This window comes from Glycine soja, chromosome 2 (genome assembly GCF_004193775.1).
Source record: "Glycine soja cultivar W05 chromosome 2, ASM419377v2, whole genome shotgun sequence".
Taxonomy (NCBI): domain Eukaryota; kingdom Viridiplantae; phylum Streptophyta; class Magnoliopsida; order Fabales; family Fabaceae; genus Glycine; species Glycine soja.
The window spans coordinates 3,156,391-3,175,416 of record NC_041003.1 but is presented as its reverse complement, the minus strand read 5'-3'; the positions used below and the strand labels follow the sequence as shown (position 1 = coordinate 3,175,416).

Sequence of the window (19,026 nt, the reverse complement as noted above, 5' to 3'; positions counted from 1 at the left end):
GATTTTCATTCTCCTTCTCCCTTCTTTGTGCTTGCCCATGGCCTTTTGGTCCAATGCAGCATAAACACCTAATAGTTTAGCCATTTTTTCTCTCGTTTTATTCAGTAACAACAATTTCATTCAGTCAAGGTAGAATAAAGTTCAACCACACTAATCCACAAATTCGATACCCTTTTGGTTATCTCTTCAATTTCCTCTCCTATTTCCAATTAAGTTGTTGAAATTTGCACAAACTAAGAACTTAGAGCTTTCCTAATTTTCCAACAAAGTGCTGTCATGCCACGTAATTATTAGAATTTTTACTTCTTTTGGCACCCATAAGAAATTACTAACTTTCACCCACTTTCTCGCCGTTGGACAGTGAATGTTTGTTGTTCTAAAGTGGTATTTTTCATATGTGCTAATAGTACAACCCCAATTTCCAAACACAACTGCAAGTTGCTTTTGCTCTTTTCGTTGATTATCAATAGCAATAATTAATTTGCCTACTTGCAGAGTAATTAATAAATTGAGATTATTGATTTGTGTGTGCATGGCAGGGTGCAAAGAGAGTCATGGCTGGAGCATTAAAAAAGTGCATGATGCTGTGTTGCACGAGCAAGATTGTCTCGGTACGTTTTTCATTTATTAAATCATGCTTCATTTCTCATGTCTATCTTGCATTTTTTGTTCCCATCAAGTGTTGGTGAGAAAATTTTATTTGTTGTTAAGTAATGATATAGTACACGAATCGATAGAAGGGGGGAGGTGAGGGTATGGGTGACGATGTCCTAGAATCGACCCAAATGCATATCTAAGTTCAAAGCAAATTTTAAAAAATGAAATATTTTTAAACTAACAAAACTAGTTTATTAAATTTATTATATAACTTTATTTAAAATTTAGTTTTAATTATTTTTTAAGACGTGAGGTATTTTTATTTTTATTTTAAAAACTAATTTGAAGTTGAAGACAAGAATTTTAAAATTAAACTTAAATTTTTTTTAATAATTTTATAATGTTTTTTTTTTTAATATCTCTCTCTCAATATACCACGTAATTTCTTATATAACGAGAATCTCACATATGCTGTCATTTCTTTTCAAACATTACTGATTAAATTTACTTAATTATAATTTGTCTAGTTGCTAATACCAAAACTTATTATATGCATATAAAGTGTTACAAAAAAAAATTATATGCATATAAATCTATAGTTCACATGACACACGTATGTCAATGCCAAGGGTCAAGGGAGGCATCAAGTCAACTACTTTGAAAGTAGTATAAAGGAGTTAGATGTAGTAGAGTACTTTTTTCTTACAGTATATAGTAGAGTACTTGACATTCAAACTTATCTTGTAAAAAACTTACGTTTAAATATAAATAATTTATTTGATCAAGCCAAATTTAAAGCTTGGGTATGGCCGGAGCTAGAATAATGTGAAGCTTAATTTGGACTAATTTAACTCATTAATGCAAACCTTGATTTTTTTTTTCTTCTATTTATTAAATTCACCATTATTACTATAACCACTTTGGTTATCATAAAATTATAATGGTAGACTAATTGTATTCATGACAATGACAATAATACTCCTTTTGTATTTATTTATAAGATCAAAATTTAAATGATATTTATTTTTTTATAAGACTTGATCTATAATGTTTTTTTATTAATTATTTTTAGATTAAAAATATTCCTAATTTAAAGAATAGAGATAATGTATTAACTAATAATTAAAAGATAAATAAGTATTAATTATAAGGATAGTTTGAAAAAATTTATATATTTAAGATAAATTTATTGTTATCAACTAAATTAATTATTTTTTTTAATCTTAATAAATTTAGATAATTAGAATCTTATAAATGTGAGTATATAATAGTTGTGCCCCTATCATTATTGTTGTCCCCTTTAAGTGTAATAAGAGAAGGGAGACTCAAGGAAGAAGGAAGAGATGAGTTAACGGTTCAAATTTCTGTTAATAACATTTTAATTAAATAAAGTAAATAAGCTAACATTTTTTATAAAAGAAAATTAGGGAATGGATGAAAAAGGAAAGAAAAAAATTGTTATGAGAAAGAAGTGCAATGGGAAAATAACGGCTGATTAGTTTGGTTTTAATACTAAAATTTCATTTAATATACAAATCTTAAAACCATGCAAAACCTTATGAATTTGAGTATTAACTTTATTTTTGAAAAAAAAAATCAAATATCATAATTAAAATTTCAAAGTTCAATTTTATTTTTATACACCAACTCTATATTTAATTTCATGCACTAAACAAATACTTCAAAACTTTCAAATCTCAAGTGGAAATCATGCATGTATGAAGAGAGAAAGAGACGAGTATTTTAGGATAAAGGATTACTTAATTTCTTATTATTGGTGTGAAATAATATTCATTTCCTTTATGAACGATATTTTTTTGTTTTTTTATCAAGGAATGTTATTTATTAATTGTTAGTTTAGGAGAATTGAATTCATGATTTTTCTTTTTCTCTTTTCTCATTTTATCATTCAATCAATTTTATAACTTCAACTAAAAATTCTTGCTTGAAAATTTTTTTCATCACCTTTAATATAATTGCTATCCTGAATCATGTATTTTTATTTATAAAATTTGAATTCAACTTTACTGTATTTAAGATATTTAAGTTTATTTCTACTTAAACTAATAATCACATGTTGCTAAAAAAAATTATTTATTATGTATAATTTTTTTTGTAAATATTGTATAAATTCAACTCTAATTATCATTTTTATATATTTTTTTTCGCTCAAAATTAGGATTCACGCATTACTGAATTGCTTTAATATTCAACACCTATGTTCAACTTCTTCAATTTCCATTTATTACATTAAAATTGTAATTTCATGCTACTCCTTCCTTTAATTCCTAATTATAAAATATTTTTAAAAAATTTATTTATTCTTTTGTATGAGATTCTTATTTAATTTTTAAATATATTATTACTAAATTATTTTTTCTTTAAACAATGAAAAATAAATAAATAAAGAAAAAATAATAATTTTAAAATTATAATATAAATAACTAATAAATTTAATACAATAATTATTTTTCTTAAAAAATATAAATTAATTAAAAAAATTATAATTAAGAAAAGAGAAACCACAAGTTTAATCTATTGTAATTAAATGCAATTAAATTGTCCCATCACTTTCTCTTTTGATGTTGCATCTCAATAAAGTCAACTTTCGCAAAAAACTACTTTAGTCACTCATATAGTCATAGTTGATCATCACAACCTCTCAATTCCCACCACGTATTATCCATCACGCTTCTATTTTGGGTGACACCCTAACCACACCAAACTCCATTCCACTTCCCTCGTTTTTCTAATTACCATTGCTAATTATTAATGTCATATCAGTTGCACAGTTTTTAAAATTTATTATTTATTTTATTCAATTACTCAATTCGTTATTTATTATTTTTACTGTTTTTTCTTTTTTTAAAAATTTCAATGCTAGTTAATTTAATGTTCCGACCTTTCCAAACGCAGATAAAATGCTGGTGTTCAAACTAACAGTTTTTAGATGCAGTTTATGTTGTTTTATAATTAAAATTAAATTTGTAAAAGTTAAGGAGATTTTAATATAATTTTTAAGGAATATTATAATTTTAATTTGAAATTAGTAACCATTTGATTCAAAATAATTAATAAATAAAAAATTTAACATTATTTCATCTTTTACATTAATATCTTCAATATATCATATTAAAACTTCTAAATTTAGTAGTTGTTTAAAAAAGAGTTATAACCAAATGTTTCTAATAACATGTTTTTTTTATCAAATAATTTGGTTGACTAACTTATGGATTAACTAAATCAATGTCTTATCAAAATCAAATACAATTCTTAAAAACAATCAAAATCAAATACACACATAAACTCATTCATCAAATATTTTTATTCTAGTCTAATAAAGTTATATATTAAACAAATCAACTACTATAAGTTAATCGAAATGACTTGGTAAATACTATTAGTATTGTTTTCTGTATTTAGTGAACAAAAAAGGAAAAGGAAAGAAATGGGTGAGAGAGAAAATAAACAATGATAATGAAATGGGTTTGATTTAGCCAAAAAAATTGAAATGTGAGAAAAAATGGTGCCCACGTATTTTTCAGTCTCTACTTATATGCCAAGAAAGTCGGAAAGGAGAGCTGGTTTTTTCTTACTTTCCAATTATGTCACTTTTGGATCACTTTCAAAGGAAAAAAAAAAATACTGTTCTTATGAGAGCAAATGGGCAGTTCATGTCAACTTGAGAAAGTGGGGAACAAAAGAGAAAGGATCTTTTTACACAGAAGAAAAAACTAAACTAAACTAAAATTAAAATTATCAATAATATACTATTATAGTTTTTTATACTAAAAAAAATAGGGAAATGGATTCGGCCTTAGCCACACTATAACAAAATATAATATTAATATTATATTACATATCTTATAAAGACATGGTTATTTATTTACGAAAATACTGTATCATTTTTGTAATCTATTTTCTATTTTACTAAATGAATAAGAAGATAATAAAAAATTAAAAAAGGTTTTCACTTATTTTTTTTCCTTATATTTCTTTTTTAGATGAGTGTTAATAATATTCCATGTTAATAGTAATATTTTATGCTAGTATTAATTGAAAAATTTAAAATAAAAAAATCATCAAATAAAATGAGAGATCCACTCATTTGTAATTTTCAATAAATTTAATCCAACCAACAAGAAAGGCGTATTAAAAAATATAAACAAATCTAATGAATTTTGTTATTCTTAAAATATTTTTCATTTAATTCTAATTTTATTTTAATGATATTTTTTATTATGATATTAAGTTTAATGAATGGTTTCAAAAATAAAATTATTTTTTATTTGAGATTAGTCAACTAATTTTTTAAATTAGTGTAAAATTTAATAACAGTGTGTTTCTAACATTTATTTTTTATTTTCTGAATTGAAATGAAATAAAATGTTTGTGTTGTTGGCAATAAATTTAGACCCGTGTTGAGTGCTAGACCAAAAGTGAGTCCCTAATTCCCCTCTTTGCCTCTCTACACAGCCAATAAAAACTCAAACAGTCATAGTCGTATCACAAACACACACACTTGCTTGTTTTCTTCCAAATCTCACCAGTACCTGTACCTCGCACAAAAGGTACATACACATATCTAATCTCTTCTTTTCTTCGTCCACCAGATTCAGATCACGCAATACACAATTCACGTCTACAGCGATTAATTATTAATTTCCAGTTTCCACCAATCTCTTTGTTTGATGATCAATCATTGATTCATTGTTATTGACCTGTTAAACGCATATATAGAGAATTCGCATATACTAGTTATATTGATCTATTAATCGATTATGATTTCCATTATATATATATGTCGCAGAATGAATTATTATTAATTAGCATTATATGAAGAGATTCATCATACGTTGTTTTAATGTTTGGATTTAAGTGAATGTCGACCGTCTGAATCTATTTGTGTTGTTTGTGTTTGGGAGCGAAACAGAAGGAAGAAATGGCAGGAGAATCATACGAGGAAGCCATCGCGAGTCTGACCAAGCTTCTCAGGTAATTCAGACAAACGTTGTTGTCCTTTTTTGTCATTTTCCGCCGTTAGTTTCCGGTGACAAACACGACCACGTACGTAGAGATAGAGCGTTCATGTTTTTAAATTGCGGTTGCAATCGCGTGCAAGTTGCACGGTGAGTAAAAAACTTTTTCATTACTGACAATTATGAGAAAATGCGATTCATGTGACCGTAATTATGATTATGGTGATACAAGTTAAAAACATAAGCGTTTCAGAAGGTTGTAGGTGTTGTGGTGTGGTTCCTTCTTCTCATGCGGGACCCTTAGCACCTGGTACGCGTTTTGGTTTCTGTGAAATGTAACAGTTTCTGTTTTTTTATTGTAGTGAAAAAGCTGACCTCGGTGGTGTTGCCGCCGCAAAGATCAAGGATCTGACGGCGGAGCTTGATGCCGCCGGTTCGAAGCCGTTTAACCCGGAGGAGAGGATCAGAACCGGCTTCATCCAATTTAAGAATGAGAAATTTGAGTACGTATCGTTAATTTCTCTTTTGTCTTTTTCCTTCATTTATCCTCTACCTTGCCATAATAGAATTAGGAACCTTCTCGGTTCGAATTTGCTATATTATGAAAATAGAGCTCATTAGTATATAATAGTAATTTGCTTTTATAATTAAATAATAGTATAAAAATTTTGTATTTTTCTCCCTTTAAAGTAAACAAAGAATAAAATAAGAATCTTGATAAGAAAAATCATTGTTAGTTAAAATCATTAAAAAAAATTAATCCTTAATTTTAGAAAAATTTATTATTATATTTTACTCTTGTAATTTTAAAAAAAAAATTGTTAGTTTCTGATTTTATCTGAATTTTTAATACAAAATAATAGAAAAATTTGAAATAAAAAAGAACTAAATAAATAATCTTTTATATAACTTAACAACTAAAAACATATTATTAATATATTTTTTTATAAAAATATGCATACATACAAGACTATTTAAAATGCTCCTCTTTTATCCCTTTTCCGCCATATAACCTCAAATAAAATGTAAAGCATTGCAGACGGTGGCACTTTATATTTACAATATTAAGTGGCAACGTAAGCATATGTTTAATCAACCATAAATAAATGTAAACCATGAGATGGCCAATGACGAAAGATGTTGTTTTATTTTTGTTGCAAAAAGGGCACTTTACTTTTCGTGTTGAATTTGAACCTTTGCCTCTAGGAAATTAAGGCTGGTATTCAATGCATGTTCTATTTTTACTTTTTTTAGCTAGTAAGGGAATTACAGTTTCTCTGATATTGGGTGATATGCTTTGTATTTTCCAGGAAAAATCCTGATCTATATGGCGAACTTGCCAAAGGCCAGAGCCCAAAGGTCAGCCATGTTTTCAGTTGCATACTCACTAATCACTAGCTAGTTAGTTACTTAATTAGTCTTCTTAATTACTAATTGCCCTTTGGGTTTGGGCACATGCACCTTTCTGATACATTAATTTATGGTGAAATTGAATTTGGTACTTTCAACTATAACGACATGAAAACAGACAAACAAAATAAATGCAAAAGGAACAATTGTTTTCTGATTCAATAATTAAATCCTCTATTCCTATTTCCTACACTATTGTGCAACATGGGCATGTGCTAACTATTATTAGTCAACTATATATTCTAGTCATACACAGCATATATAAAATTGGTCCTAACTTTCTCAGATGGCATAATGTATTCATCTAGGACTTTTGATGCACATATAGATTATTTTCATTAAGCATTGACCTTGATGTTTTTCATTATATTATAAAGTCAGCTTCTCTTTTAATAAGTTTATGTTGCCATTAATGAATACTATTATATAACATTCTTATGGCACACATGCAGTTTATGGTATTTGCATGCTCAGATTCGAGAGTTTGTCCATCTCATATTCTGGATTTCCAACCGGGTGAGGCCTTTATGGTCCGAAACATTGCCAACATGGTTCCCCCATATGACAAGGTTTACTATGTTTCCTAAATGCTTAATGTTTGCAGGGTCAATATAAGTCAAGCTTTAAGTGCACTAACAGAAAAGTTATTTATTATTTGTTTATATAAAGCAAAAAAATTATATACGATAATAAAAATGTTCAATATATAACTTTCGTTTAAAATTAAAAAATCTCGCAAAATTTACTTTAAATATCACTTACTTTTGAATCAATTCTTAAATTTGACGTGCAAATTGAAAATACAAGAGATTGTATATCATAAACATAACTCTGTCAAATTTGTCGTTCAAAATAATCTTCTAATTTGGGTTGCCGTTTTGGTGGTTCAAATTAGCACAAAAGTTTGACTGGCTTTGTGTTATTGTAGACGAAGTATTCAGGAGCAGGGGCTGCCATAGAATATGCAGTGTTGCATTTAAAGGTAATTGTTTATCAATTATCATCCTGTGCTCTAATAATGGTGGGTCATGTGGGAAAGGAAGAAAGTTTGGTGGTAGAGGCAATTTGTTACGTTGCATCATTATTTGTTGGGATCCACACGCATCTCAAGTTGCATGACTTATTCTATTTCATGAAGACGCTAGTATTGAATTACAAAAATGGTACATGAACAGTGTAAGGAATCTTTGAATTGGTGCACATATTGCTAAAGCAAAGAATGATCAAACATTCAACTAACTACCACACGCAGATAGATATATATCTACTGAAATAGTGGTAGTCAAATTCATAAATCATAACCCAGCAGCTAGTGATTAGCCACCACACCTTCCCACTATGTTTTATTACGAATATGATCGTTTAGTCGTTTATTTAATTAATTATATGTCACCAGTATATTCAACACATTATTTTAAAATATATAAGATTGACTCACCGGTTGAGAAAGAAAAAAAAAAGGAAAACAAAAAAAGAGATTGAATTCAAATCTTTCAACTGACATTTTCTTAAAAAAATTAACAAACTAATATTTGTTAAAAAAAATTCAACGCATTATTTTTATTTTCTTAATATAAAATGCTTTATGTAAGGGTATATTAAAATTATTTAAACTTGAGTAAATAAAAAACAGATGAATATAAAGTATTCTGCTGTAAGTATGAATGATAACATCTCATTTAAAATTGACCCATTTTTTTATTTTTATAGTTTGATGAAAGTAGAACGTCTTTTTCTAAAAACGGAATAGCATTTTTGGTGCCTTTTTTTTAGATTCTAATGGGTATTATAACTTGAAGGTGGAGAATATTGTAGTTATTGGACACAGTTGCTGTGGAGGTATAAAGGGGCTCATGTCTATCCCAGATGACGGGACCACTGCAAGGCAAGTCTTATATATACGTTACTATTATTGCTATATATATATGTCTCTTAAAGCATCTTTAATGGTTTTTAAGCATTTCAATAACTTTTTATTTCAACGATATAATTGTCTAAGAACTTAAAATGGATTTTACATATAATATGGATTGTTTATATATATGAACCAGTTCTTGTAATTAAGTTATGTCAGCCTCTTCTAACGATGATTCTGAGTAAGAATTGACTCTTAATTAATCTTAAGAACCTCACAAATCTGTCATTTGAGATGTTCTTAAAAGATGCGATGGAACAATATGTTACTGTTGATTAGTTCTCTTAGAAGGAATAAAGAATTTTTTTCAAAAGGACGAGCGAGTATGTACTGGAAGTACATACATATAATGAAAGTTTAATTATTTAGACGATCACGATAGCTTTTCAGTACTTCCAAGTAAGTGGTGATTCACATACTTTTACTTTCATCATATGACCTATATATACACACTTCTTTTTCTTCTTTTCATATATCTCTATGTCTCTCACGTATAATTTCTTTTTAAAATCTAATGTATCAATAACACTACTCCAAATGTTTAGTACTTTAGTAGATTCATCATTCATAACCCAGTATCAATAATAGTGAATATAAAGTCATGCACAGCATTCTTAATTTCCCTGTTTTTGGTTCCACTTTATTGGGGACAACCGGAAGGCTTCTTAAACCAGAAAAGAAAAGAAAACTTTTAGAAATGTTGCTTTGGGCATATACCAAGAACAAATTATAGCCTTTTTGTCCAGCATATTAACATAGAGAAACATTTCATTATTTGACTGCTGGCTTTCCATGTCAAATCACGTTGTATATTCATGGGAAAGGAGAAGATTATTATATGGATGATTCCTTTTTTTGAGGAATTTTAAGTGTAAATCCTTTCTAACTAGCTAGTCATTGGATTCTTGCATACAAGATTCCTCTGACGGATATATTACAATACCACACAGTGATTTTTATGAACTTAACTGTTCTTGGTGAGTACTAATTAACTATACCTTGAAAATCATTTCCTTTCTCTGTGATATTTCAGTGAATTCATAGAGCAATGGGTCCAAATTTGTACTCCAGCAAAGTCCAAGGTTAAAGCAGGAAAAAGTGACTTAAGTTTTTCAGAGCAATGTACTAACTGTGAGAAGGTAAGAAAATGTAACTGCTATATATATGCATACAGCAAAAAGAGCTTAAATTTATTGTTACTGTTTATACAAATTTTTATACCCTTTAATTAAGATTTTGCTTCTTAATCCAATGCAGGAAGCTGTGAATGTATCACTTGGTAACCTATTAACATATCCATTTGTTAGAGATGGTGTTGTTAACAAAACTCTGGCTTTGAAAGGAGCACATTATGATTTCGTTAATGGCAATTTTGAGCTGTGGGATTTGAACTTCAAACTTTTGCCCACTATATCCGTTTAAGATTCTCTCCAGCAACATAGTAAACCTGAAGTACAAGATTGTACACTTTGGCAAAGTCAAAAGGGTTTCCATAGAAAAGCAGACATATTCAGAAAATAATAGTAATAATAATAATAATGGTCTGTGAGCTATTATTAAACTAGTTTTGTTTTCTAGCAAAGTATCATTCTCATTTCTTTGTTATGTATACAGTGTTTTTATTTTATTTTCATTTTGTTGATATATTAATGATTTGATGCTCCCAGACTAGCATAGTTTTGTCTTCCTACTTTTTTATTTTGTTATTTAAATCCCACACAAAGCGTGCAATTTATTTAGAGGATAAAACAAATAATTTCAGTGATTGATAAAAAAATTATATAATGAGTTACAAATATGTTCAAATATTAATTATTGATTTTTTTTATCAATCAGTGATTAGCTTATTTTATATTTCTTTGTTTTGGAAGAGTCAAATACATTTTTCTATTAATACGATCCACATTTTTTTTGTTGGTTACATTGCATTCTATACTATGAAAGAGGAAGTCCGAGATTAAAGAAGAGATTTTTTTTTCTAAATTATAATTTTGGTTTCTTTATTTTTAAATTAAAAGTTAAGACACTTAATCATCTTATTTTTTAAAATAAACAGTTTTCATCTTATTTGAAAAAAAATTATGTTAATAAGAATTGAATTCTTTATTTATATATAAAGGAATAAATCACTAAAAGACTTACTTTATTTAATTTATTATATTAACATTATTTTTTATGTATAGTTAGTCAAGAGTTATTAATTTTTTAAATTATCAAAATTTATAAATTAAAAAATATTTAACATATAAATATTTTTAATTTTAAGTAAATATAAAAATTATCTGTATATTAAAATCAATTTATAAAAAAAATTATGTAAATAATTTACATATTAATTTATGAAATTTAATTATCAATTAGTAAAATAAAAATATATAAAATGGTATAAAATAAAATTAAAAATATTTATATATTAAATATTTTTTAATTTATAAATTTTGATAATTTTTTAAAAAATTTAATAATTCTTGACTAATGATACCTAGAAAATAATATTAATATGTTTAACTAAATAAAGTAAGTAAATTCATGATTTATTACCTTTTATTTAAATAAAATAAGGCGATGAGTTTAATTCTTTAAGACATTTTTTTTACTTCATTTAATTTTTTTTTCATATAAATGTCATGTTAACAGTCAACTAAAGAAAAAAAAAACTAAAATTGCTTCTGAATGAAAAAAAATAGTGGAAATAAAAGTACAATTTAAACTTTTTTTAAGGAAGGAGAGAGAACAATTGAAAATGATTATAATGCTGTGATGTAGTAATGCAATTTGTAATATAGAATTAAGGAAAAAGCTTATAGGATTACGTTTTTGCATAGTCCTCATCTAACTCACTAGTTATTATTCTTTAAATTCAATGATTCCCTATAAGCTTCGGTAATCAGCGTGTATTCAACTTCTATAATAGATACTAGATAGAGCTACAACAACCAGCTTATTGATCTTTCTACGAACGTAAACGCATAACTAATAATCGATTTTCATTTATCATGATCACTTGGCAAAATTTTAATCAATAAAACATTTGACAATGATTTTTTATCCTCCAAAGGGAAGTGCATTTTTTTTTTTTTTAAATCAAACCGAATCAATCGGTCCAAACAGTTCAATTGGGGACTGGTCTAATCATTCAAAAAATTGGAATATCTCATAATTGATAAAGAATCAGTCAAATTAGTCCAAAATTAATCAAAACCATGTTAAACTGGTGCGAAAAATAATTTTTAATTAGGTATTTTTTTAAATAAAACTAAATAAAAATTAATATTTGTTTTACATGAGTATTAATTATTTTGTCAATTATTATTAATTTTTATTTTATAAAATATATAATTTAACCATTTATAATTTTTAGATTCTGATTTTTTTTCTAATTATATAATATTAAAAAATATAAAATTAATTCAATCTCGATTCAACTATAATTAAACCATTAAACTTTAAGTTAACAATTGAGGTTTCTTTTTGAAGACCTTAGTAACATTTCAATGCACTCGGTCAATTCCTATTATAAAACAATCAACTGTTTCAATTTTTTTTATTAGGATCTACTGTTTCAATTGTTTAATATTAGGACTTATATAAATCATTAAATACATTAACTTTCTCATTGTTGACGCATAAAATACTCAAGACATTCCTATCCTCTTTTTTTCACTACTAAGATACACATTTAATGATAATTTAAATGACAAAAAGTAAGAGATATGCTTACATTCACGCATATTAAAGTATCACAACTTTTTGTAAATAATTCTTTTGAGAAAGCCAAATATTCTTATCTTTATTGTCCTGATGAATCTGCACCCTTAAAATCTTGTTTGTTGATGTAAAGACTTTCATACCAAACTACTTAGTCAATTTATGCTTGAATTCTTAAACTCAATTTTTGTTGGGGCCTATCCATATACAATAACAAAATGACGAAGAAATCAATTGTAAGCAAGAGACAAATAAACATGGTAATGATGAACCATTAGAGTATGGATGCTTAATAGTTAGATGTCCACATGTGCACCGAATAATGTAAAATCTTCTAAAATAGGCATTTATTTAAATTTCTTTATTTTTAATTGCTATTTAAAAAAATAATGTAATTTTTTTATCACTAGACAAAAAAACACAATTTTAAAGACTAGAAACGAAAAAAAAAAGATTAAAACAAAAATCCGTTAAATTCTCATGCACAAAAAAGAAACATTTATAAGCCTAAAAGTTGCAACTAAGATTTTCCTTATTATGAATGATTTCCTTCCCTTTTGCACTAGGCAGTAAAAAAACATTCCAAAATCATTTGATGATGTTGAATCAATACTTCTGAGACATACTTCTTAGCACAAAGATTGAGAGGCTAGCAGGTAGTAGATCACGACAAACATTGAGACTAAAAAAAGGATTACGTCAAATATAAACACTCACCTGCCATATATAAAATTCTGATACACATAATCTAAAATTGTCAATAGATAGCATAACAAAAAGCATATGATCTGGAAGCCAATTCCCATTTTCTTGTTGCAATTACAGCGACCATCTGTTCAGTGGTTAAGCTACAAGATCCAGAGTCTGTTGCAAAAGTAAGAAGCAACTGTTGGCACTACTAGCTGCTCAAATCTCTATTCCTAAACTAAGGTGAATGTGATGGGCATGATGAGATGTCTCAGACAAAAAACAAAAGATTTCTTCGCTGGATTTGTTTTATTCTCAAAAGAAATTCCAGGATTCCCAATAAGTCATTCCGCAACAACATTCACCAGTTCATACTCAATGAGAGACAAGTTATTATCTTCCTTCACAGTGAAACTAGCAGGTTCTGTGAGTTCCACACGGCCCCACTTGTCCACAGCAAGCCTCATTGATCCTTTGAACATGTCAATTTTGGCGTTACGCAGGATCACAGTAGCTCCCTCTGTCATCGTATCCACTGAACACAACCAAAATTGCAACCAAGGGAGAATGTTCAATAACTATAACTATATATATATATATATATATATATATATATATATATATATATATATATATATATATATATATATATATCAGCATTTTCAGCAGTACCGCTGAACATTATATGTTGGGCCAGGCAAAAACCAAAACTCATTCACAGGCAACATGACACAATAAGGTCATAAACAACTCATCATTCGCAAATCAACATTTTAAATTATTTTTGAAATATTTGTTCACATAGGAATTGAAAATTGTGCATAAAAAATATTTTCAAAATTGTTCTTCAAATATAGACATCAAACTTCATTTTAACATTCATGTTGAATACAACTTGGCAAGTATTACACTATTATTATCAAGACAAAATTACAATCTAAGACATCCCGGAAGAAATATAACCAAAACAAGTGATGAATAAGAACGTAGAATTAGAGGACGTAAGGCACTAGACCACTATATGGACAGTAAGGTAGCTAAAGGGAATAATAACTATGGAAAGAACAGAATTTCCACATGGAAGGAAGGAGTTGGAAACATGTGAATTCTGTTTGTACTTGACCCAGGAGGGGTTGATGATATTTTGGGGCTGCTGCAGTGGAAGGATTCAGCTTTCAAGGCATTGTTTGGATGAGATCCACCCTTGTTGAAGAGGAAAACCATTCTTTCAAAGGTGGAAGAAGAGGTCAACAGGATGAATCAGCAGTGGGATGAGCTGTTAGATGATTTAAGGCAGAATTTGTTGAAGGCCCGGGACAGAATGAGAAAGCAAGCTAAAAAGTATAGGAGATGTGTGGAGTATGCTGTGGGAGATCAGGTTTTCTCAATTTGCAGCCCAGTAAGATGTGCTCTCTAGCTAGAAAACCTAATCAAAAGCTCAGTCCTCTTTTTATGGCCCTTTTCAGGTTTTGGAAAGAATAGATTAGGTGGCCTATGAGCTTGATTTACAGGAGGATAGCAGGATTCAACCAGCTTCCGTGTCATTGTTTGTGCCTCTTCAAGAAGGCAGTCAGCACACCACAGTTTGTTCCAACTTTTCCCCTGGCCTTAGCTGATGACATGGAGTTCCAGGTTGAACCAGCAAATATGTTGGATCTCAGGCAGAACCTCCGTCCTTGTGAAGATAGCTGGGAGGCAGCATAATCTACACCAGGCCTACCATGAAGACAAGGACAATTTTTTTTCTGTGTGTGTGGGTGGGGGTGGGGGGGACGGAGGGCAATTCATAAGAATAAAGGGCCTATAACTAAAGTGTATTCTAGATGACAAACCCAACTAATTCACAAGTCAATTACTAAGTGGTTATATGGGTCAGTTAGGAAGTTAGGTGTTAATTGCTATATGTAGATACTGCAGTAGTAGTTTTTAGGAAAACTATTGTGGAGGAGAGGACCAAGACTCTCAAATACTCAGTAATCATTACATAATGACAACTTTCTTTTTCCTCTATCCTGCTCTCTCCCTATCTGTGTACTGCTGTGTGTCTTCTTCTGGGTCAAAAAACCAGAAAAACACAACATCAATTGCCCGGGTCCATCTTCTATTAGATAGATATTTCAGAAATTGTTTAGATCATTTAGTGTCAAAATCAACTATGAAACTATGATTTATGTAGAATTTCCTATAGTTATAACATAAGGGTTTTAATAATTGAAATAGCACATTAAAGTTCATATGTGATAATAATGTTAAATTTAGGTTTAAGTTGTTTCTGAAAGTACTTCCATTAACCGAATTGGCATATATTTGCCCTAGTATTTTATTATAAAAAAATATTTACCAATGTTCTCGAAACATACCTTTTGCCTCACAAGTCACAACACATAGCCCAAACAGTAATTACAAATGACCATGAAATTGACAAAATAAATCACCCGATGCATGACCATGTATAAAACAAAGACCAGAAGTAACAAAATAAATGCAAGAGGCTCACAAAATGGACCAAACAAAACACATGATATGTGAACACTCCATCCAAAATAACCAAAAACAGTTCCCCCAGCCAAAGAAAAGAGCAATACAACAAGTATGTAAAGATATGATGACAACAACAGCACCATTATGCAGTAAGGAAAACTTGTACAGGGGCAGCATTGTGAAAGCAATATAACACATGTACCTTGATCATTTCTGGCGGTGTATATGATCATTCCAGTCTCATCACCAACCAAGCACTCAGCAATTCGCATTTGACGAGATTGAGGACCATCAGAGCGACCTCTCTGCATCACCATCTTAGCATTGACCACCTTCACAGTTAAAGTGTGACCACTGGTCCCCGGGCAAAGCTGATCAACCTTGGTGAACACTGGTTTCCTCAATCCTGATTTTGAATCTGCCATGTTTCAAATGCTACAAAAACCACAAGAACATCATCCACTAAGACAGCACAAAAAACTGCAGCAGTGCACACTGCCTATCTTGGAAGACCTTAATACATAGCTCAAAATCAAAGGTTTAATGAACCTTTTCCTTGTACATAATAGAGGCTTTGAATATGAAATGCTCCCTTATTCAACTTTTTCATCCAAAATTTTCGGCTAAGGGAAAAACCTAGTTTAGTCCATGTGAACTAAAATACAAGCAAAAGCAAGGAAACTCAATTAACATAGTGGAGCCTGTAAACAGACTAACCCAACCCCAGCTTAAAGGGGTAAGAAAGTTTTGAACTTTTCAATATCTCAGGGTCAAATATTGATAATAATATCAGGTTAGTAGCAAGGATAAACCATGAGATCCAAACTCATACCAATTTTCCAATTCCATCAAAGACACTTAAGAAATTCCAAACAAAATTCAAAAAGGGGGAAAAAAGTATAAAATTTTCGACAAACCCAAAAGTAAAAAGTGATTTCTTTTTTGCACATGAAAATCCAGATATGAGTGAGGAAAGGAAACAAATAGATTGAAGATTGGAATGCTACCTGGAAATTGGTGTGAAAGAAGAGAGAGATCCGAAACTGAAACTGAGACTGAGACTGAGAGAGGCAAACGTCGAGGTCGGGTTTTAAGGAGAGAAATACAAGTTTATCATCAGGTTCACGGGACTTTGCCCCTGATTCAACCTTAGACAAAAATAAATATTATTAATAATTAAGTAATAATTTTTTTTAATCTATATCCATTTTTTATTTTTAAATTAAATTTTATTTTATTTTAAAAAAAATCTATGTGATAAATAAGTAGAAGACTGCTAAGAATATATTTTAATATTTTTATTGTTGGTTAAAATTTACTAAAAAAAGGTTATAAAATCATGAATGCAACTTCATTGAACAAGAATGAGATAAAAAAAAAAACATTTAAAAAGTGATAAAGTTTTATCATTAAATATTTTAAACTTTTTCTTTGTAAAAAAGTATCTCAATTATTTTAAATTATTATGATCTTATTTTTATTTTTATATATGATTTCCTTAATTATTGTCTCCTTTTTTAATTTATCATCTTTTAATATTTCTAAATTCAGTTTTAATAATTTTAAAAAATTACTTCTATCTTATAAATTAGATCCAGGGTCACCTATTTATGCAATGAGCGATTGCTCATTTGATAAACAGGTTTGTGGAAGTCTACTTAATGGTGCTGATAGGTGAAGCTTCTTTAGGAATGATTTGAGTTGACTTCAATAAGATCATTTTTTAGTTGACTTCAATAGTATAATAACGATGATTGGTGTATTAAGTGAGACATTGCTTTAGATTTGATTTGGAGAAACAAAAATGATTCATTCTTTAACCATCTCTCTGTTGACAAAATGGTTTGGCGTATAAGGAGGATGGTGTTAAGTGTGAAGCAGAATTCGAGTTCTTCAAATCATCTAAAAGGCTTTTGGGAAGATTTGTGATAGCTCAATGGTGGAGAGGAGTTTCAAGCTGAATTGTCATGGAGCAATGGCTAAGGATGGTAATTTTGCTTAGGGTAATTTTTTAATTTTGTACCAAGTTTTTCATCTAGTTCAATTTTAGCATATGTTACTAATGCAAAATTTTCTCTAGATTTTTAATAAGATCTTCTCTTAGGAACTATGGCCCCTCTTTCAAAAAAAAAATGAGATAAAAGAAAATTTTAAATTTAAATTGCGAAGAAAATGAGATAAAAGAAAAGTTATCATTTTTGTATTTACAATTTAACTTTTCTCTTTTTTTTTCTTCAACCAAAAAAATATATTAATATCTAACGTTACCAATACATATTACTATTCCGTGCATCATAAATTTTTTCCAATAAATGTGAAATTATTTAAAAACTTACCTGTACTTGTTAATTTAACCTAAATTAAAATTAAACTGATAAATGAAGCATTTATTTATTTTAAGCTTAATTGTAAAATTCATCTTCTATTTTTCCTATTCTACTAAATTGGTTATCGTATTTTTTAATTCACTATTTGAATCTCCATACATTTCAAAATATACTAAACATACTCTTTTATCACTATATTCAAATACTCATTTAAACATTTGGTGTAAAATATAATATTAATATAAGTTTGGTGTCAAAATAGTTCAATTTTTTTTAATTTATTATATTTTTATAATCTTATATATTATCTTTTAAAATATGATATATAAGATTAAATTTTATTTTCACATAAATTAGAATATATATACTTATATAATCTCTATTTTTATTTTATATATTATATTTTTATAATCTTATGTATTTTTTTATCACACTATTCAAAACTTATTTTATAAAGTAATATATAATATAAATTTTATCTTTAATGTATATTTTTTTACATAAATTATAATTTCATAAAATGAGTATTTTATCACCTTTTTAATATTTATATTTGTGTTTTAATAATAATATTTTATTTACCTATATTAACATATTCTTATTATTTATTATAATAGTATTTTTTATTTATATTTAATTTTATTTAATCAACTACAAAATTTTCTAAAAGAACTAAATTATATAGTCAAAATATATAATTAAATAAAATAACATATTTTTTATTTTTTAAAATATTTATAATTTATTGATATTATATTTTTATTTATATTATAATAAATAACATGAATAAAAAAATATATAAAATATTTTTATTTATTTATATTAAAAGATAAATATAATATATAAAATAAAGATAAAATTTATATAAATATACATATTTTAACTTATGTGAAAAATAAAATTTAATCTTATATATTATATT

The 19,026-nt window shown here is 27.9% G+C and overlaps 2 protein-coding genes across 4 annotated transcripts; one reads left to right on the top strand and one right to left on the bottom strand.

Moving 5' to 3' along the window:
• Positions 1-10,572, top strand: LOC114380301 (carbonic anhydrase 2-like). Of its 3 annotated transcripts, XM_028339313.1 has the most exons (10): positions 1-129; positions 540-611; positions 5,531-5,592; positions 5,939-6,079; positions 6,887-6,935; positions 7,439-7,555; positions 7,915-7,968; positions 8,786-8,871; positions 9,935-10,040; positions 10,159-10,323. In XM_028339313.1, the coding sequence occupies exons 2-10, from the start codon at positions 555-557 to the stop codon at positions 10,321-10,323; spliced, it is 837 nt and encodes a 278-aa protein (XP_028195114.1). In that variant the 5' UTR covers positions 1-129; positions 540-554. The 3 variants fall into 3 exon arrangements, with proteins under 3 accessions (XP_028195114.1, XP_028195119.1, XP_028195121.1); XM_028339318.1 differs by lacking the exon at positions 1-129 and having other exon boundaries at positions 555-611; positions 10,159-10,572; XM_028339320.1 differs by lacking the exons at positions 1-129; positions 540-611 and adding an exon at positions 5,013-5,168.
• A 2,731-nt stretch (positions 10,573-13,303) lies between these two features.
• Positions 13,304-16,919, bottom strand: LOC114380297 (uncharacterized protein At4g28440-like). Its single transcript, XM_028339303.1, has 3 exons — positions 16,785-16,919; positions 15,980-16,212; positions 13,304-13,831 (listed from the first exon to the last, which is right to left on the bottom strand). The coding sequence occupies exons 2-3, from the start codon at positions 16,200-16,202 to the stop codon at positions 13,641-13,643; spliced, it is 414 nt and encodes a 137-aa protein (XP_028195104.1). The 5' UTR covers positions 16,203-16,212; positions 16,785-16,919; the 3' UTR covers positions 13,304-13,640.
• Between the last annotated feature and the right edge of the window lie 2,107 nt (positions 16,920-19,026).

Coding starts and splice junctions, on each gene's coding strand:
- LOC114380301 (XM_028339318.1), top strand. CDS start 555: ATGGCTGGAGCATTAAAAAAGTGCATGATGCTGTGTTGCACGAGCAAG. Junction 6,080..6,886: donor TTTAAGAATGAGAAATTTGA/GTACGTATCGTT, acceptor TGTATTTTCCAG/GAAAAATCCTGATCTATATG. Junction 10,041..10,158: donor AATGTACTAACTGTGAGAAG/GTAAGAAAATGT, acceptor AATCCAATGCAG/GAAGCTGTGAATGTATCACT.
- LOC114380297 (XM_028339303.1), bottom strand. CDS start 16,202: ATGGCAGATTCAAAATCAGGATTGAGGAAACCAGTGTTCACCAAGGTT. Junction 13,832..15,979: donor CACCGCCAGAAATGATCAAG/GTACATGTGTTA, acceptor GGTTGTGTTCAG/TGGATACGATGACAGAGGGA.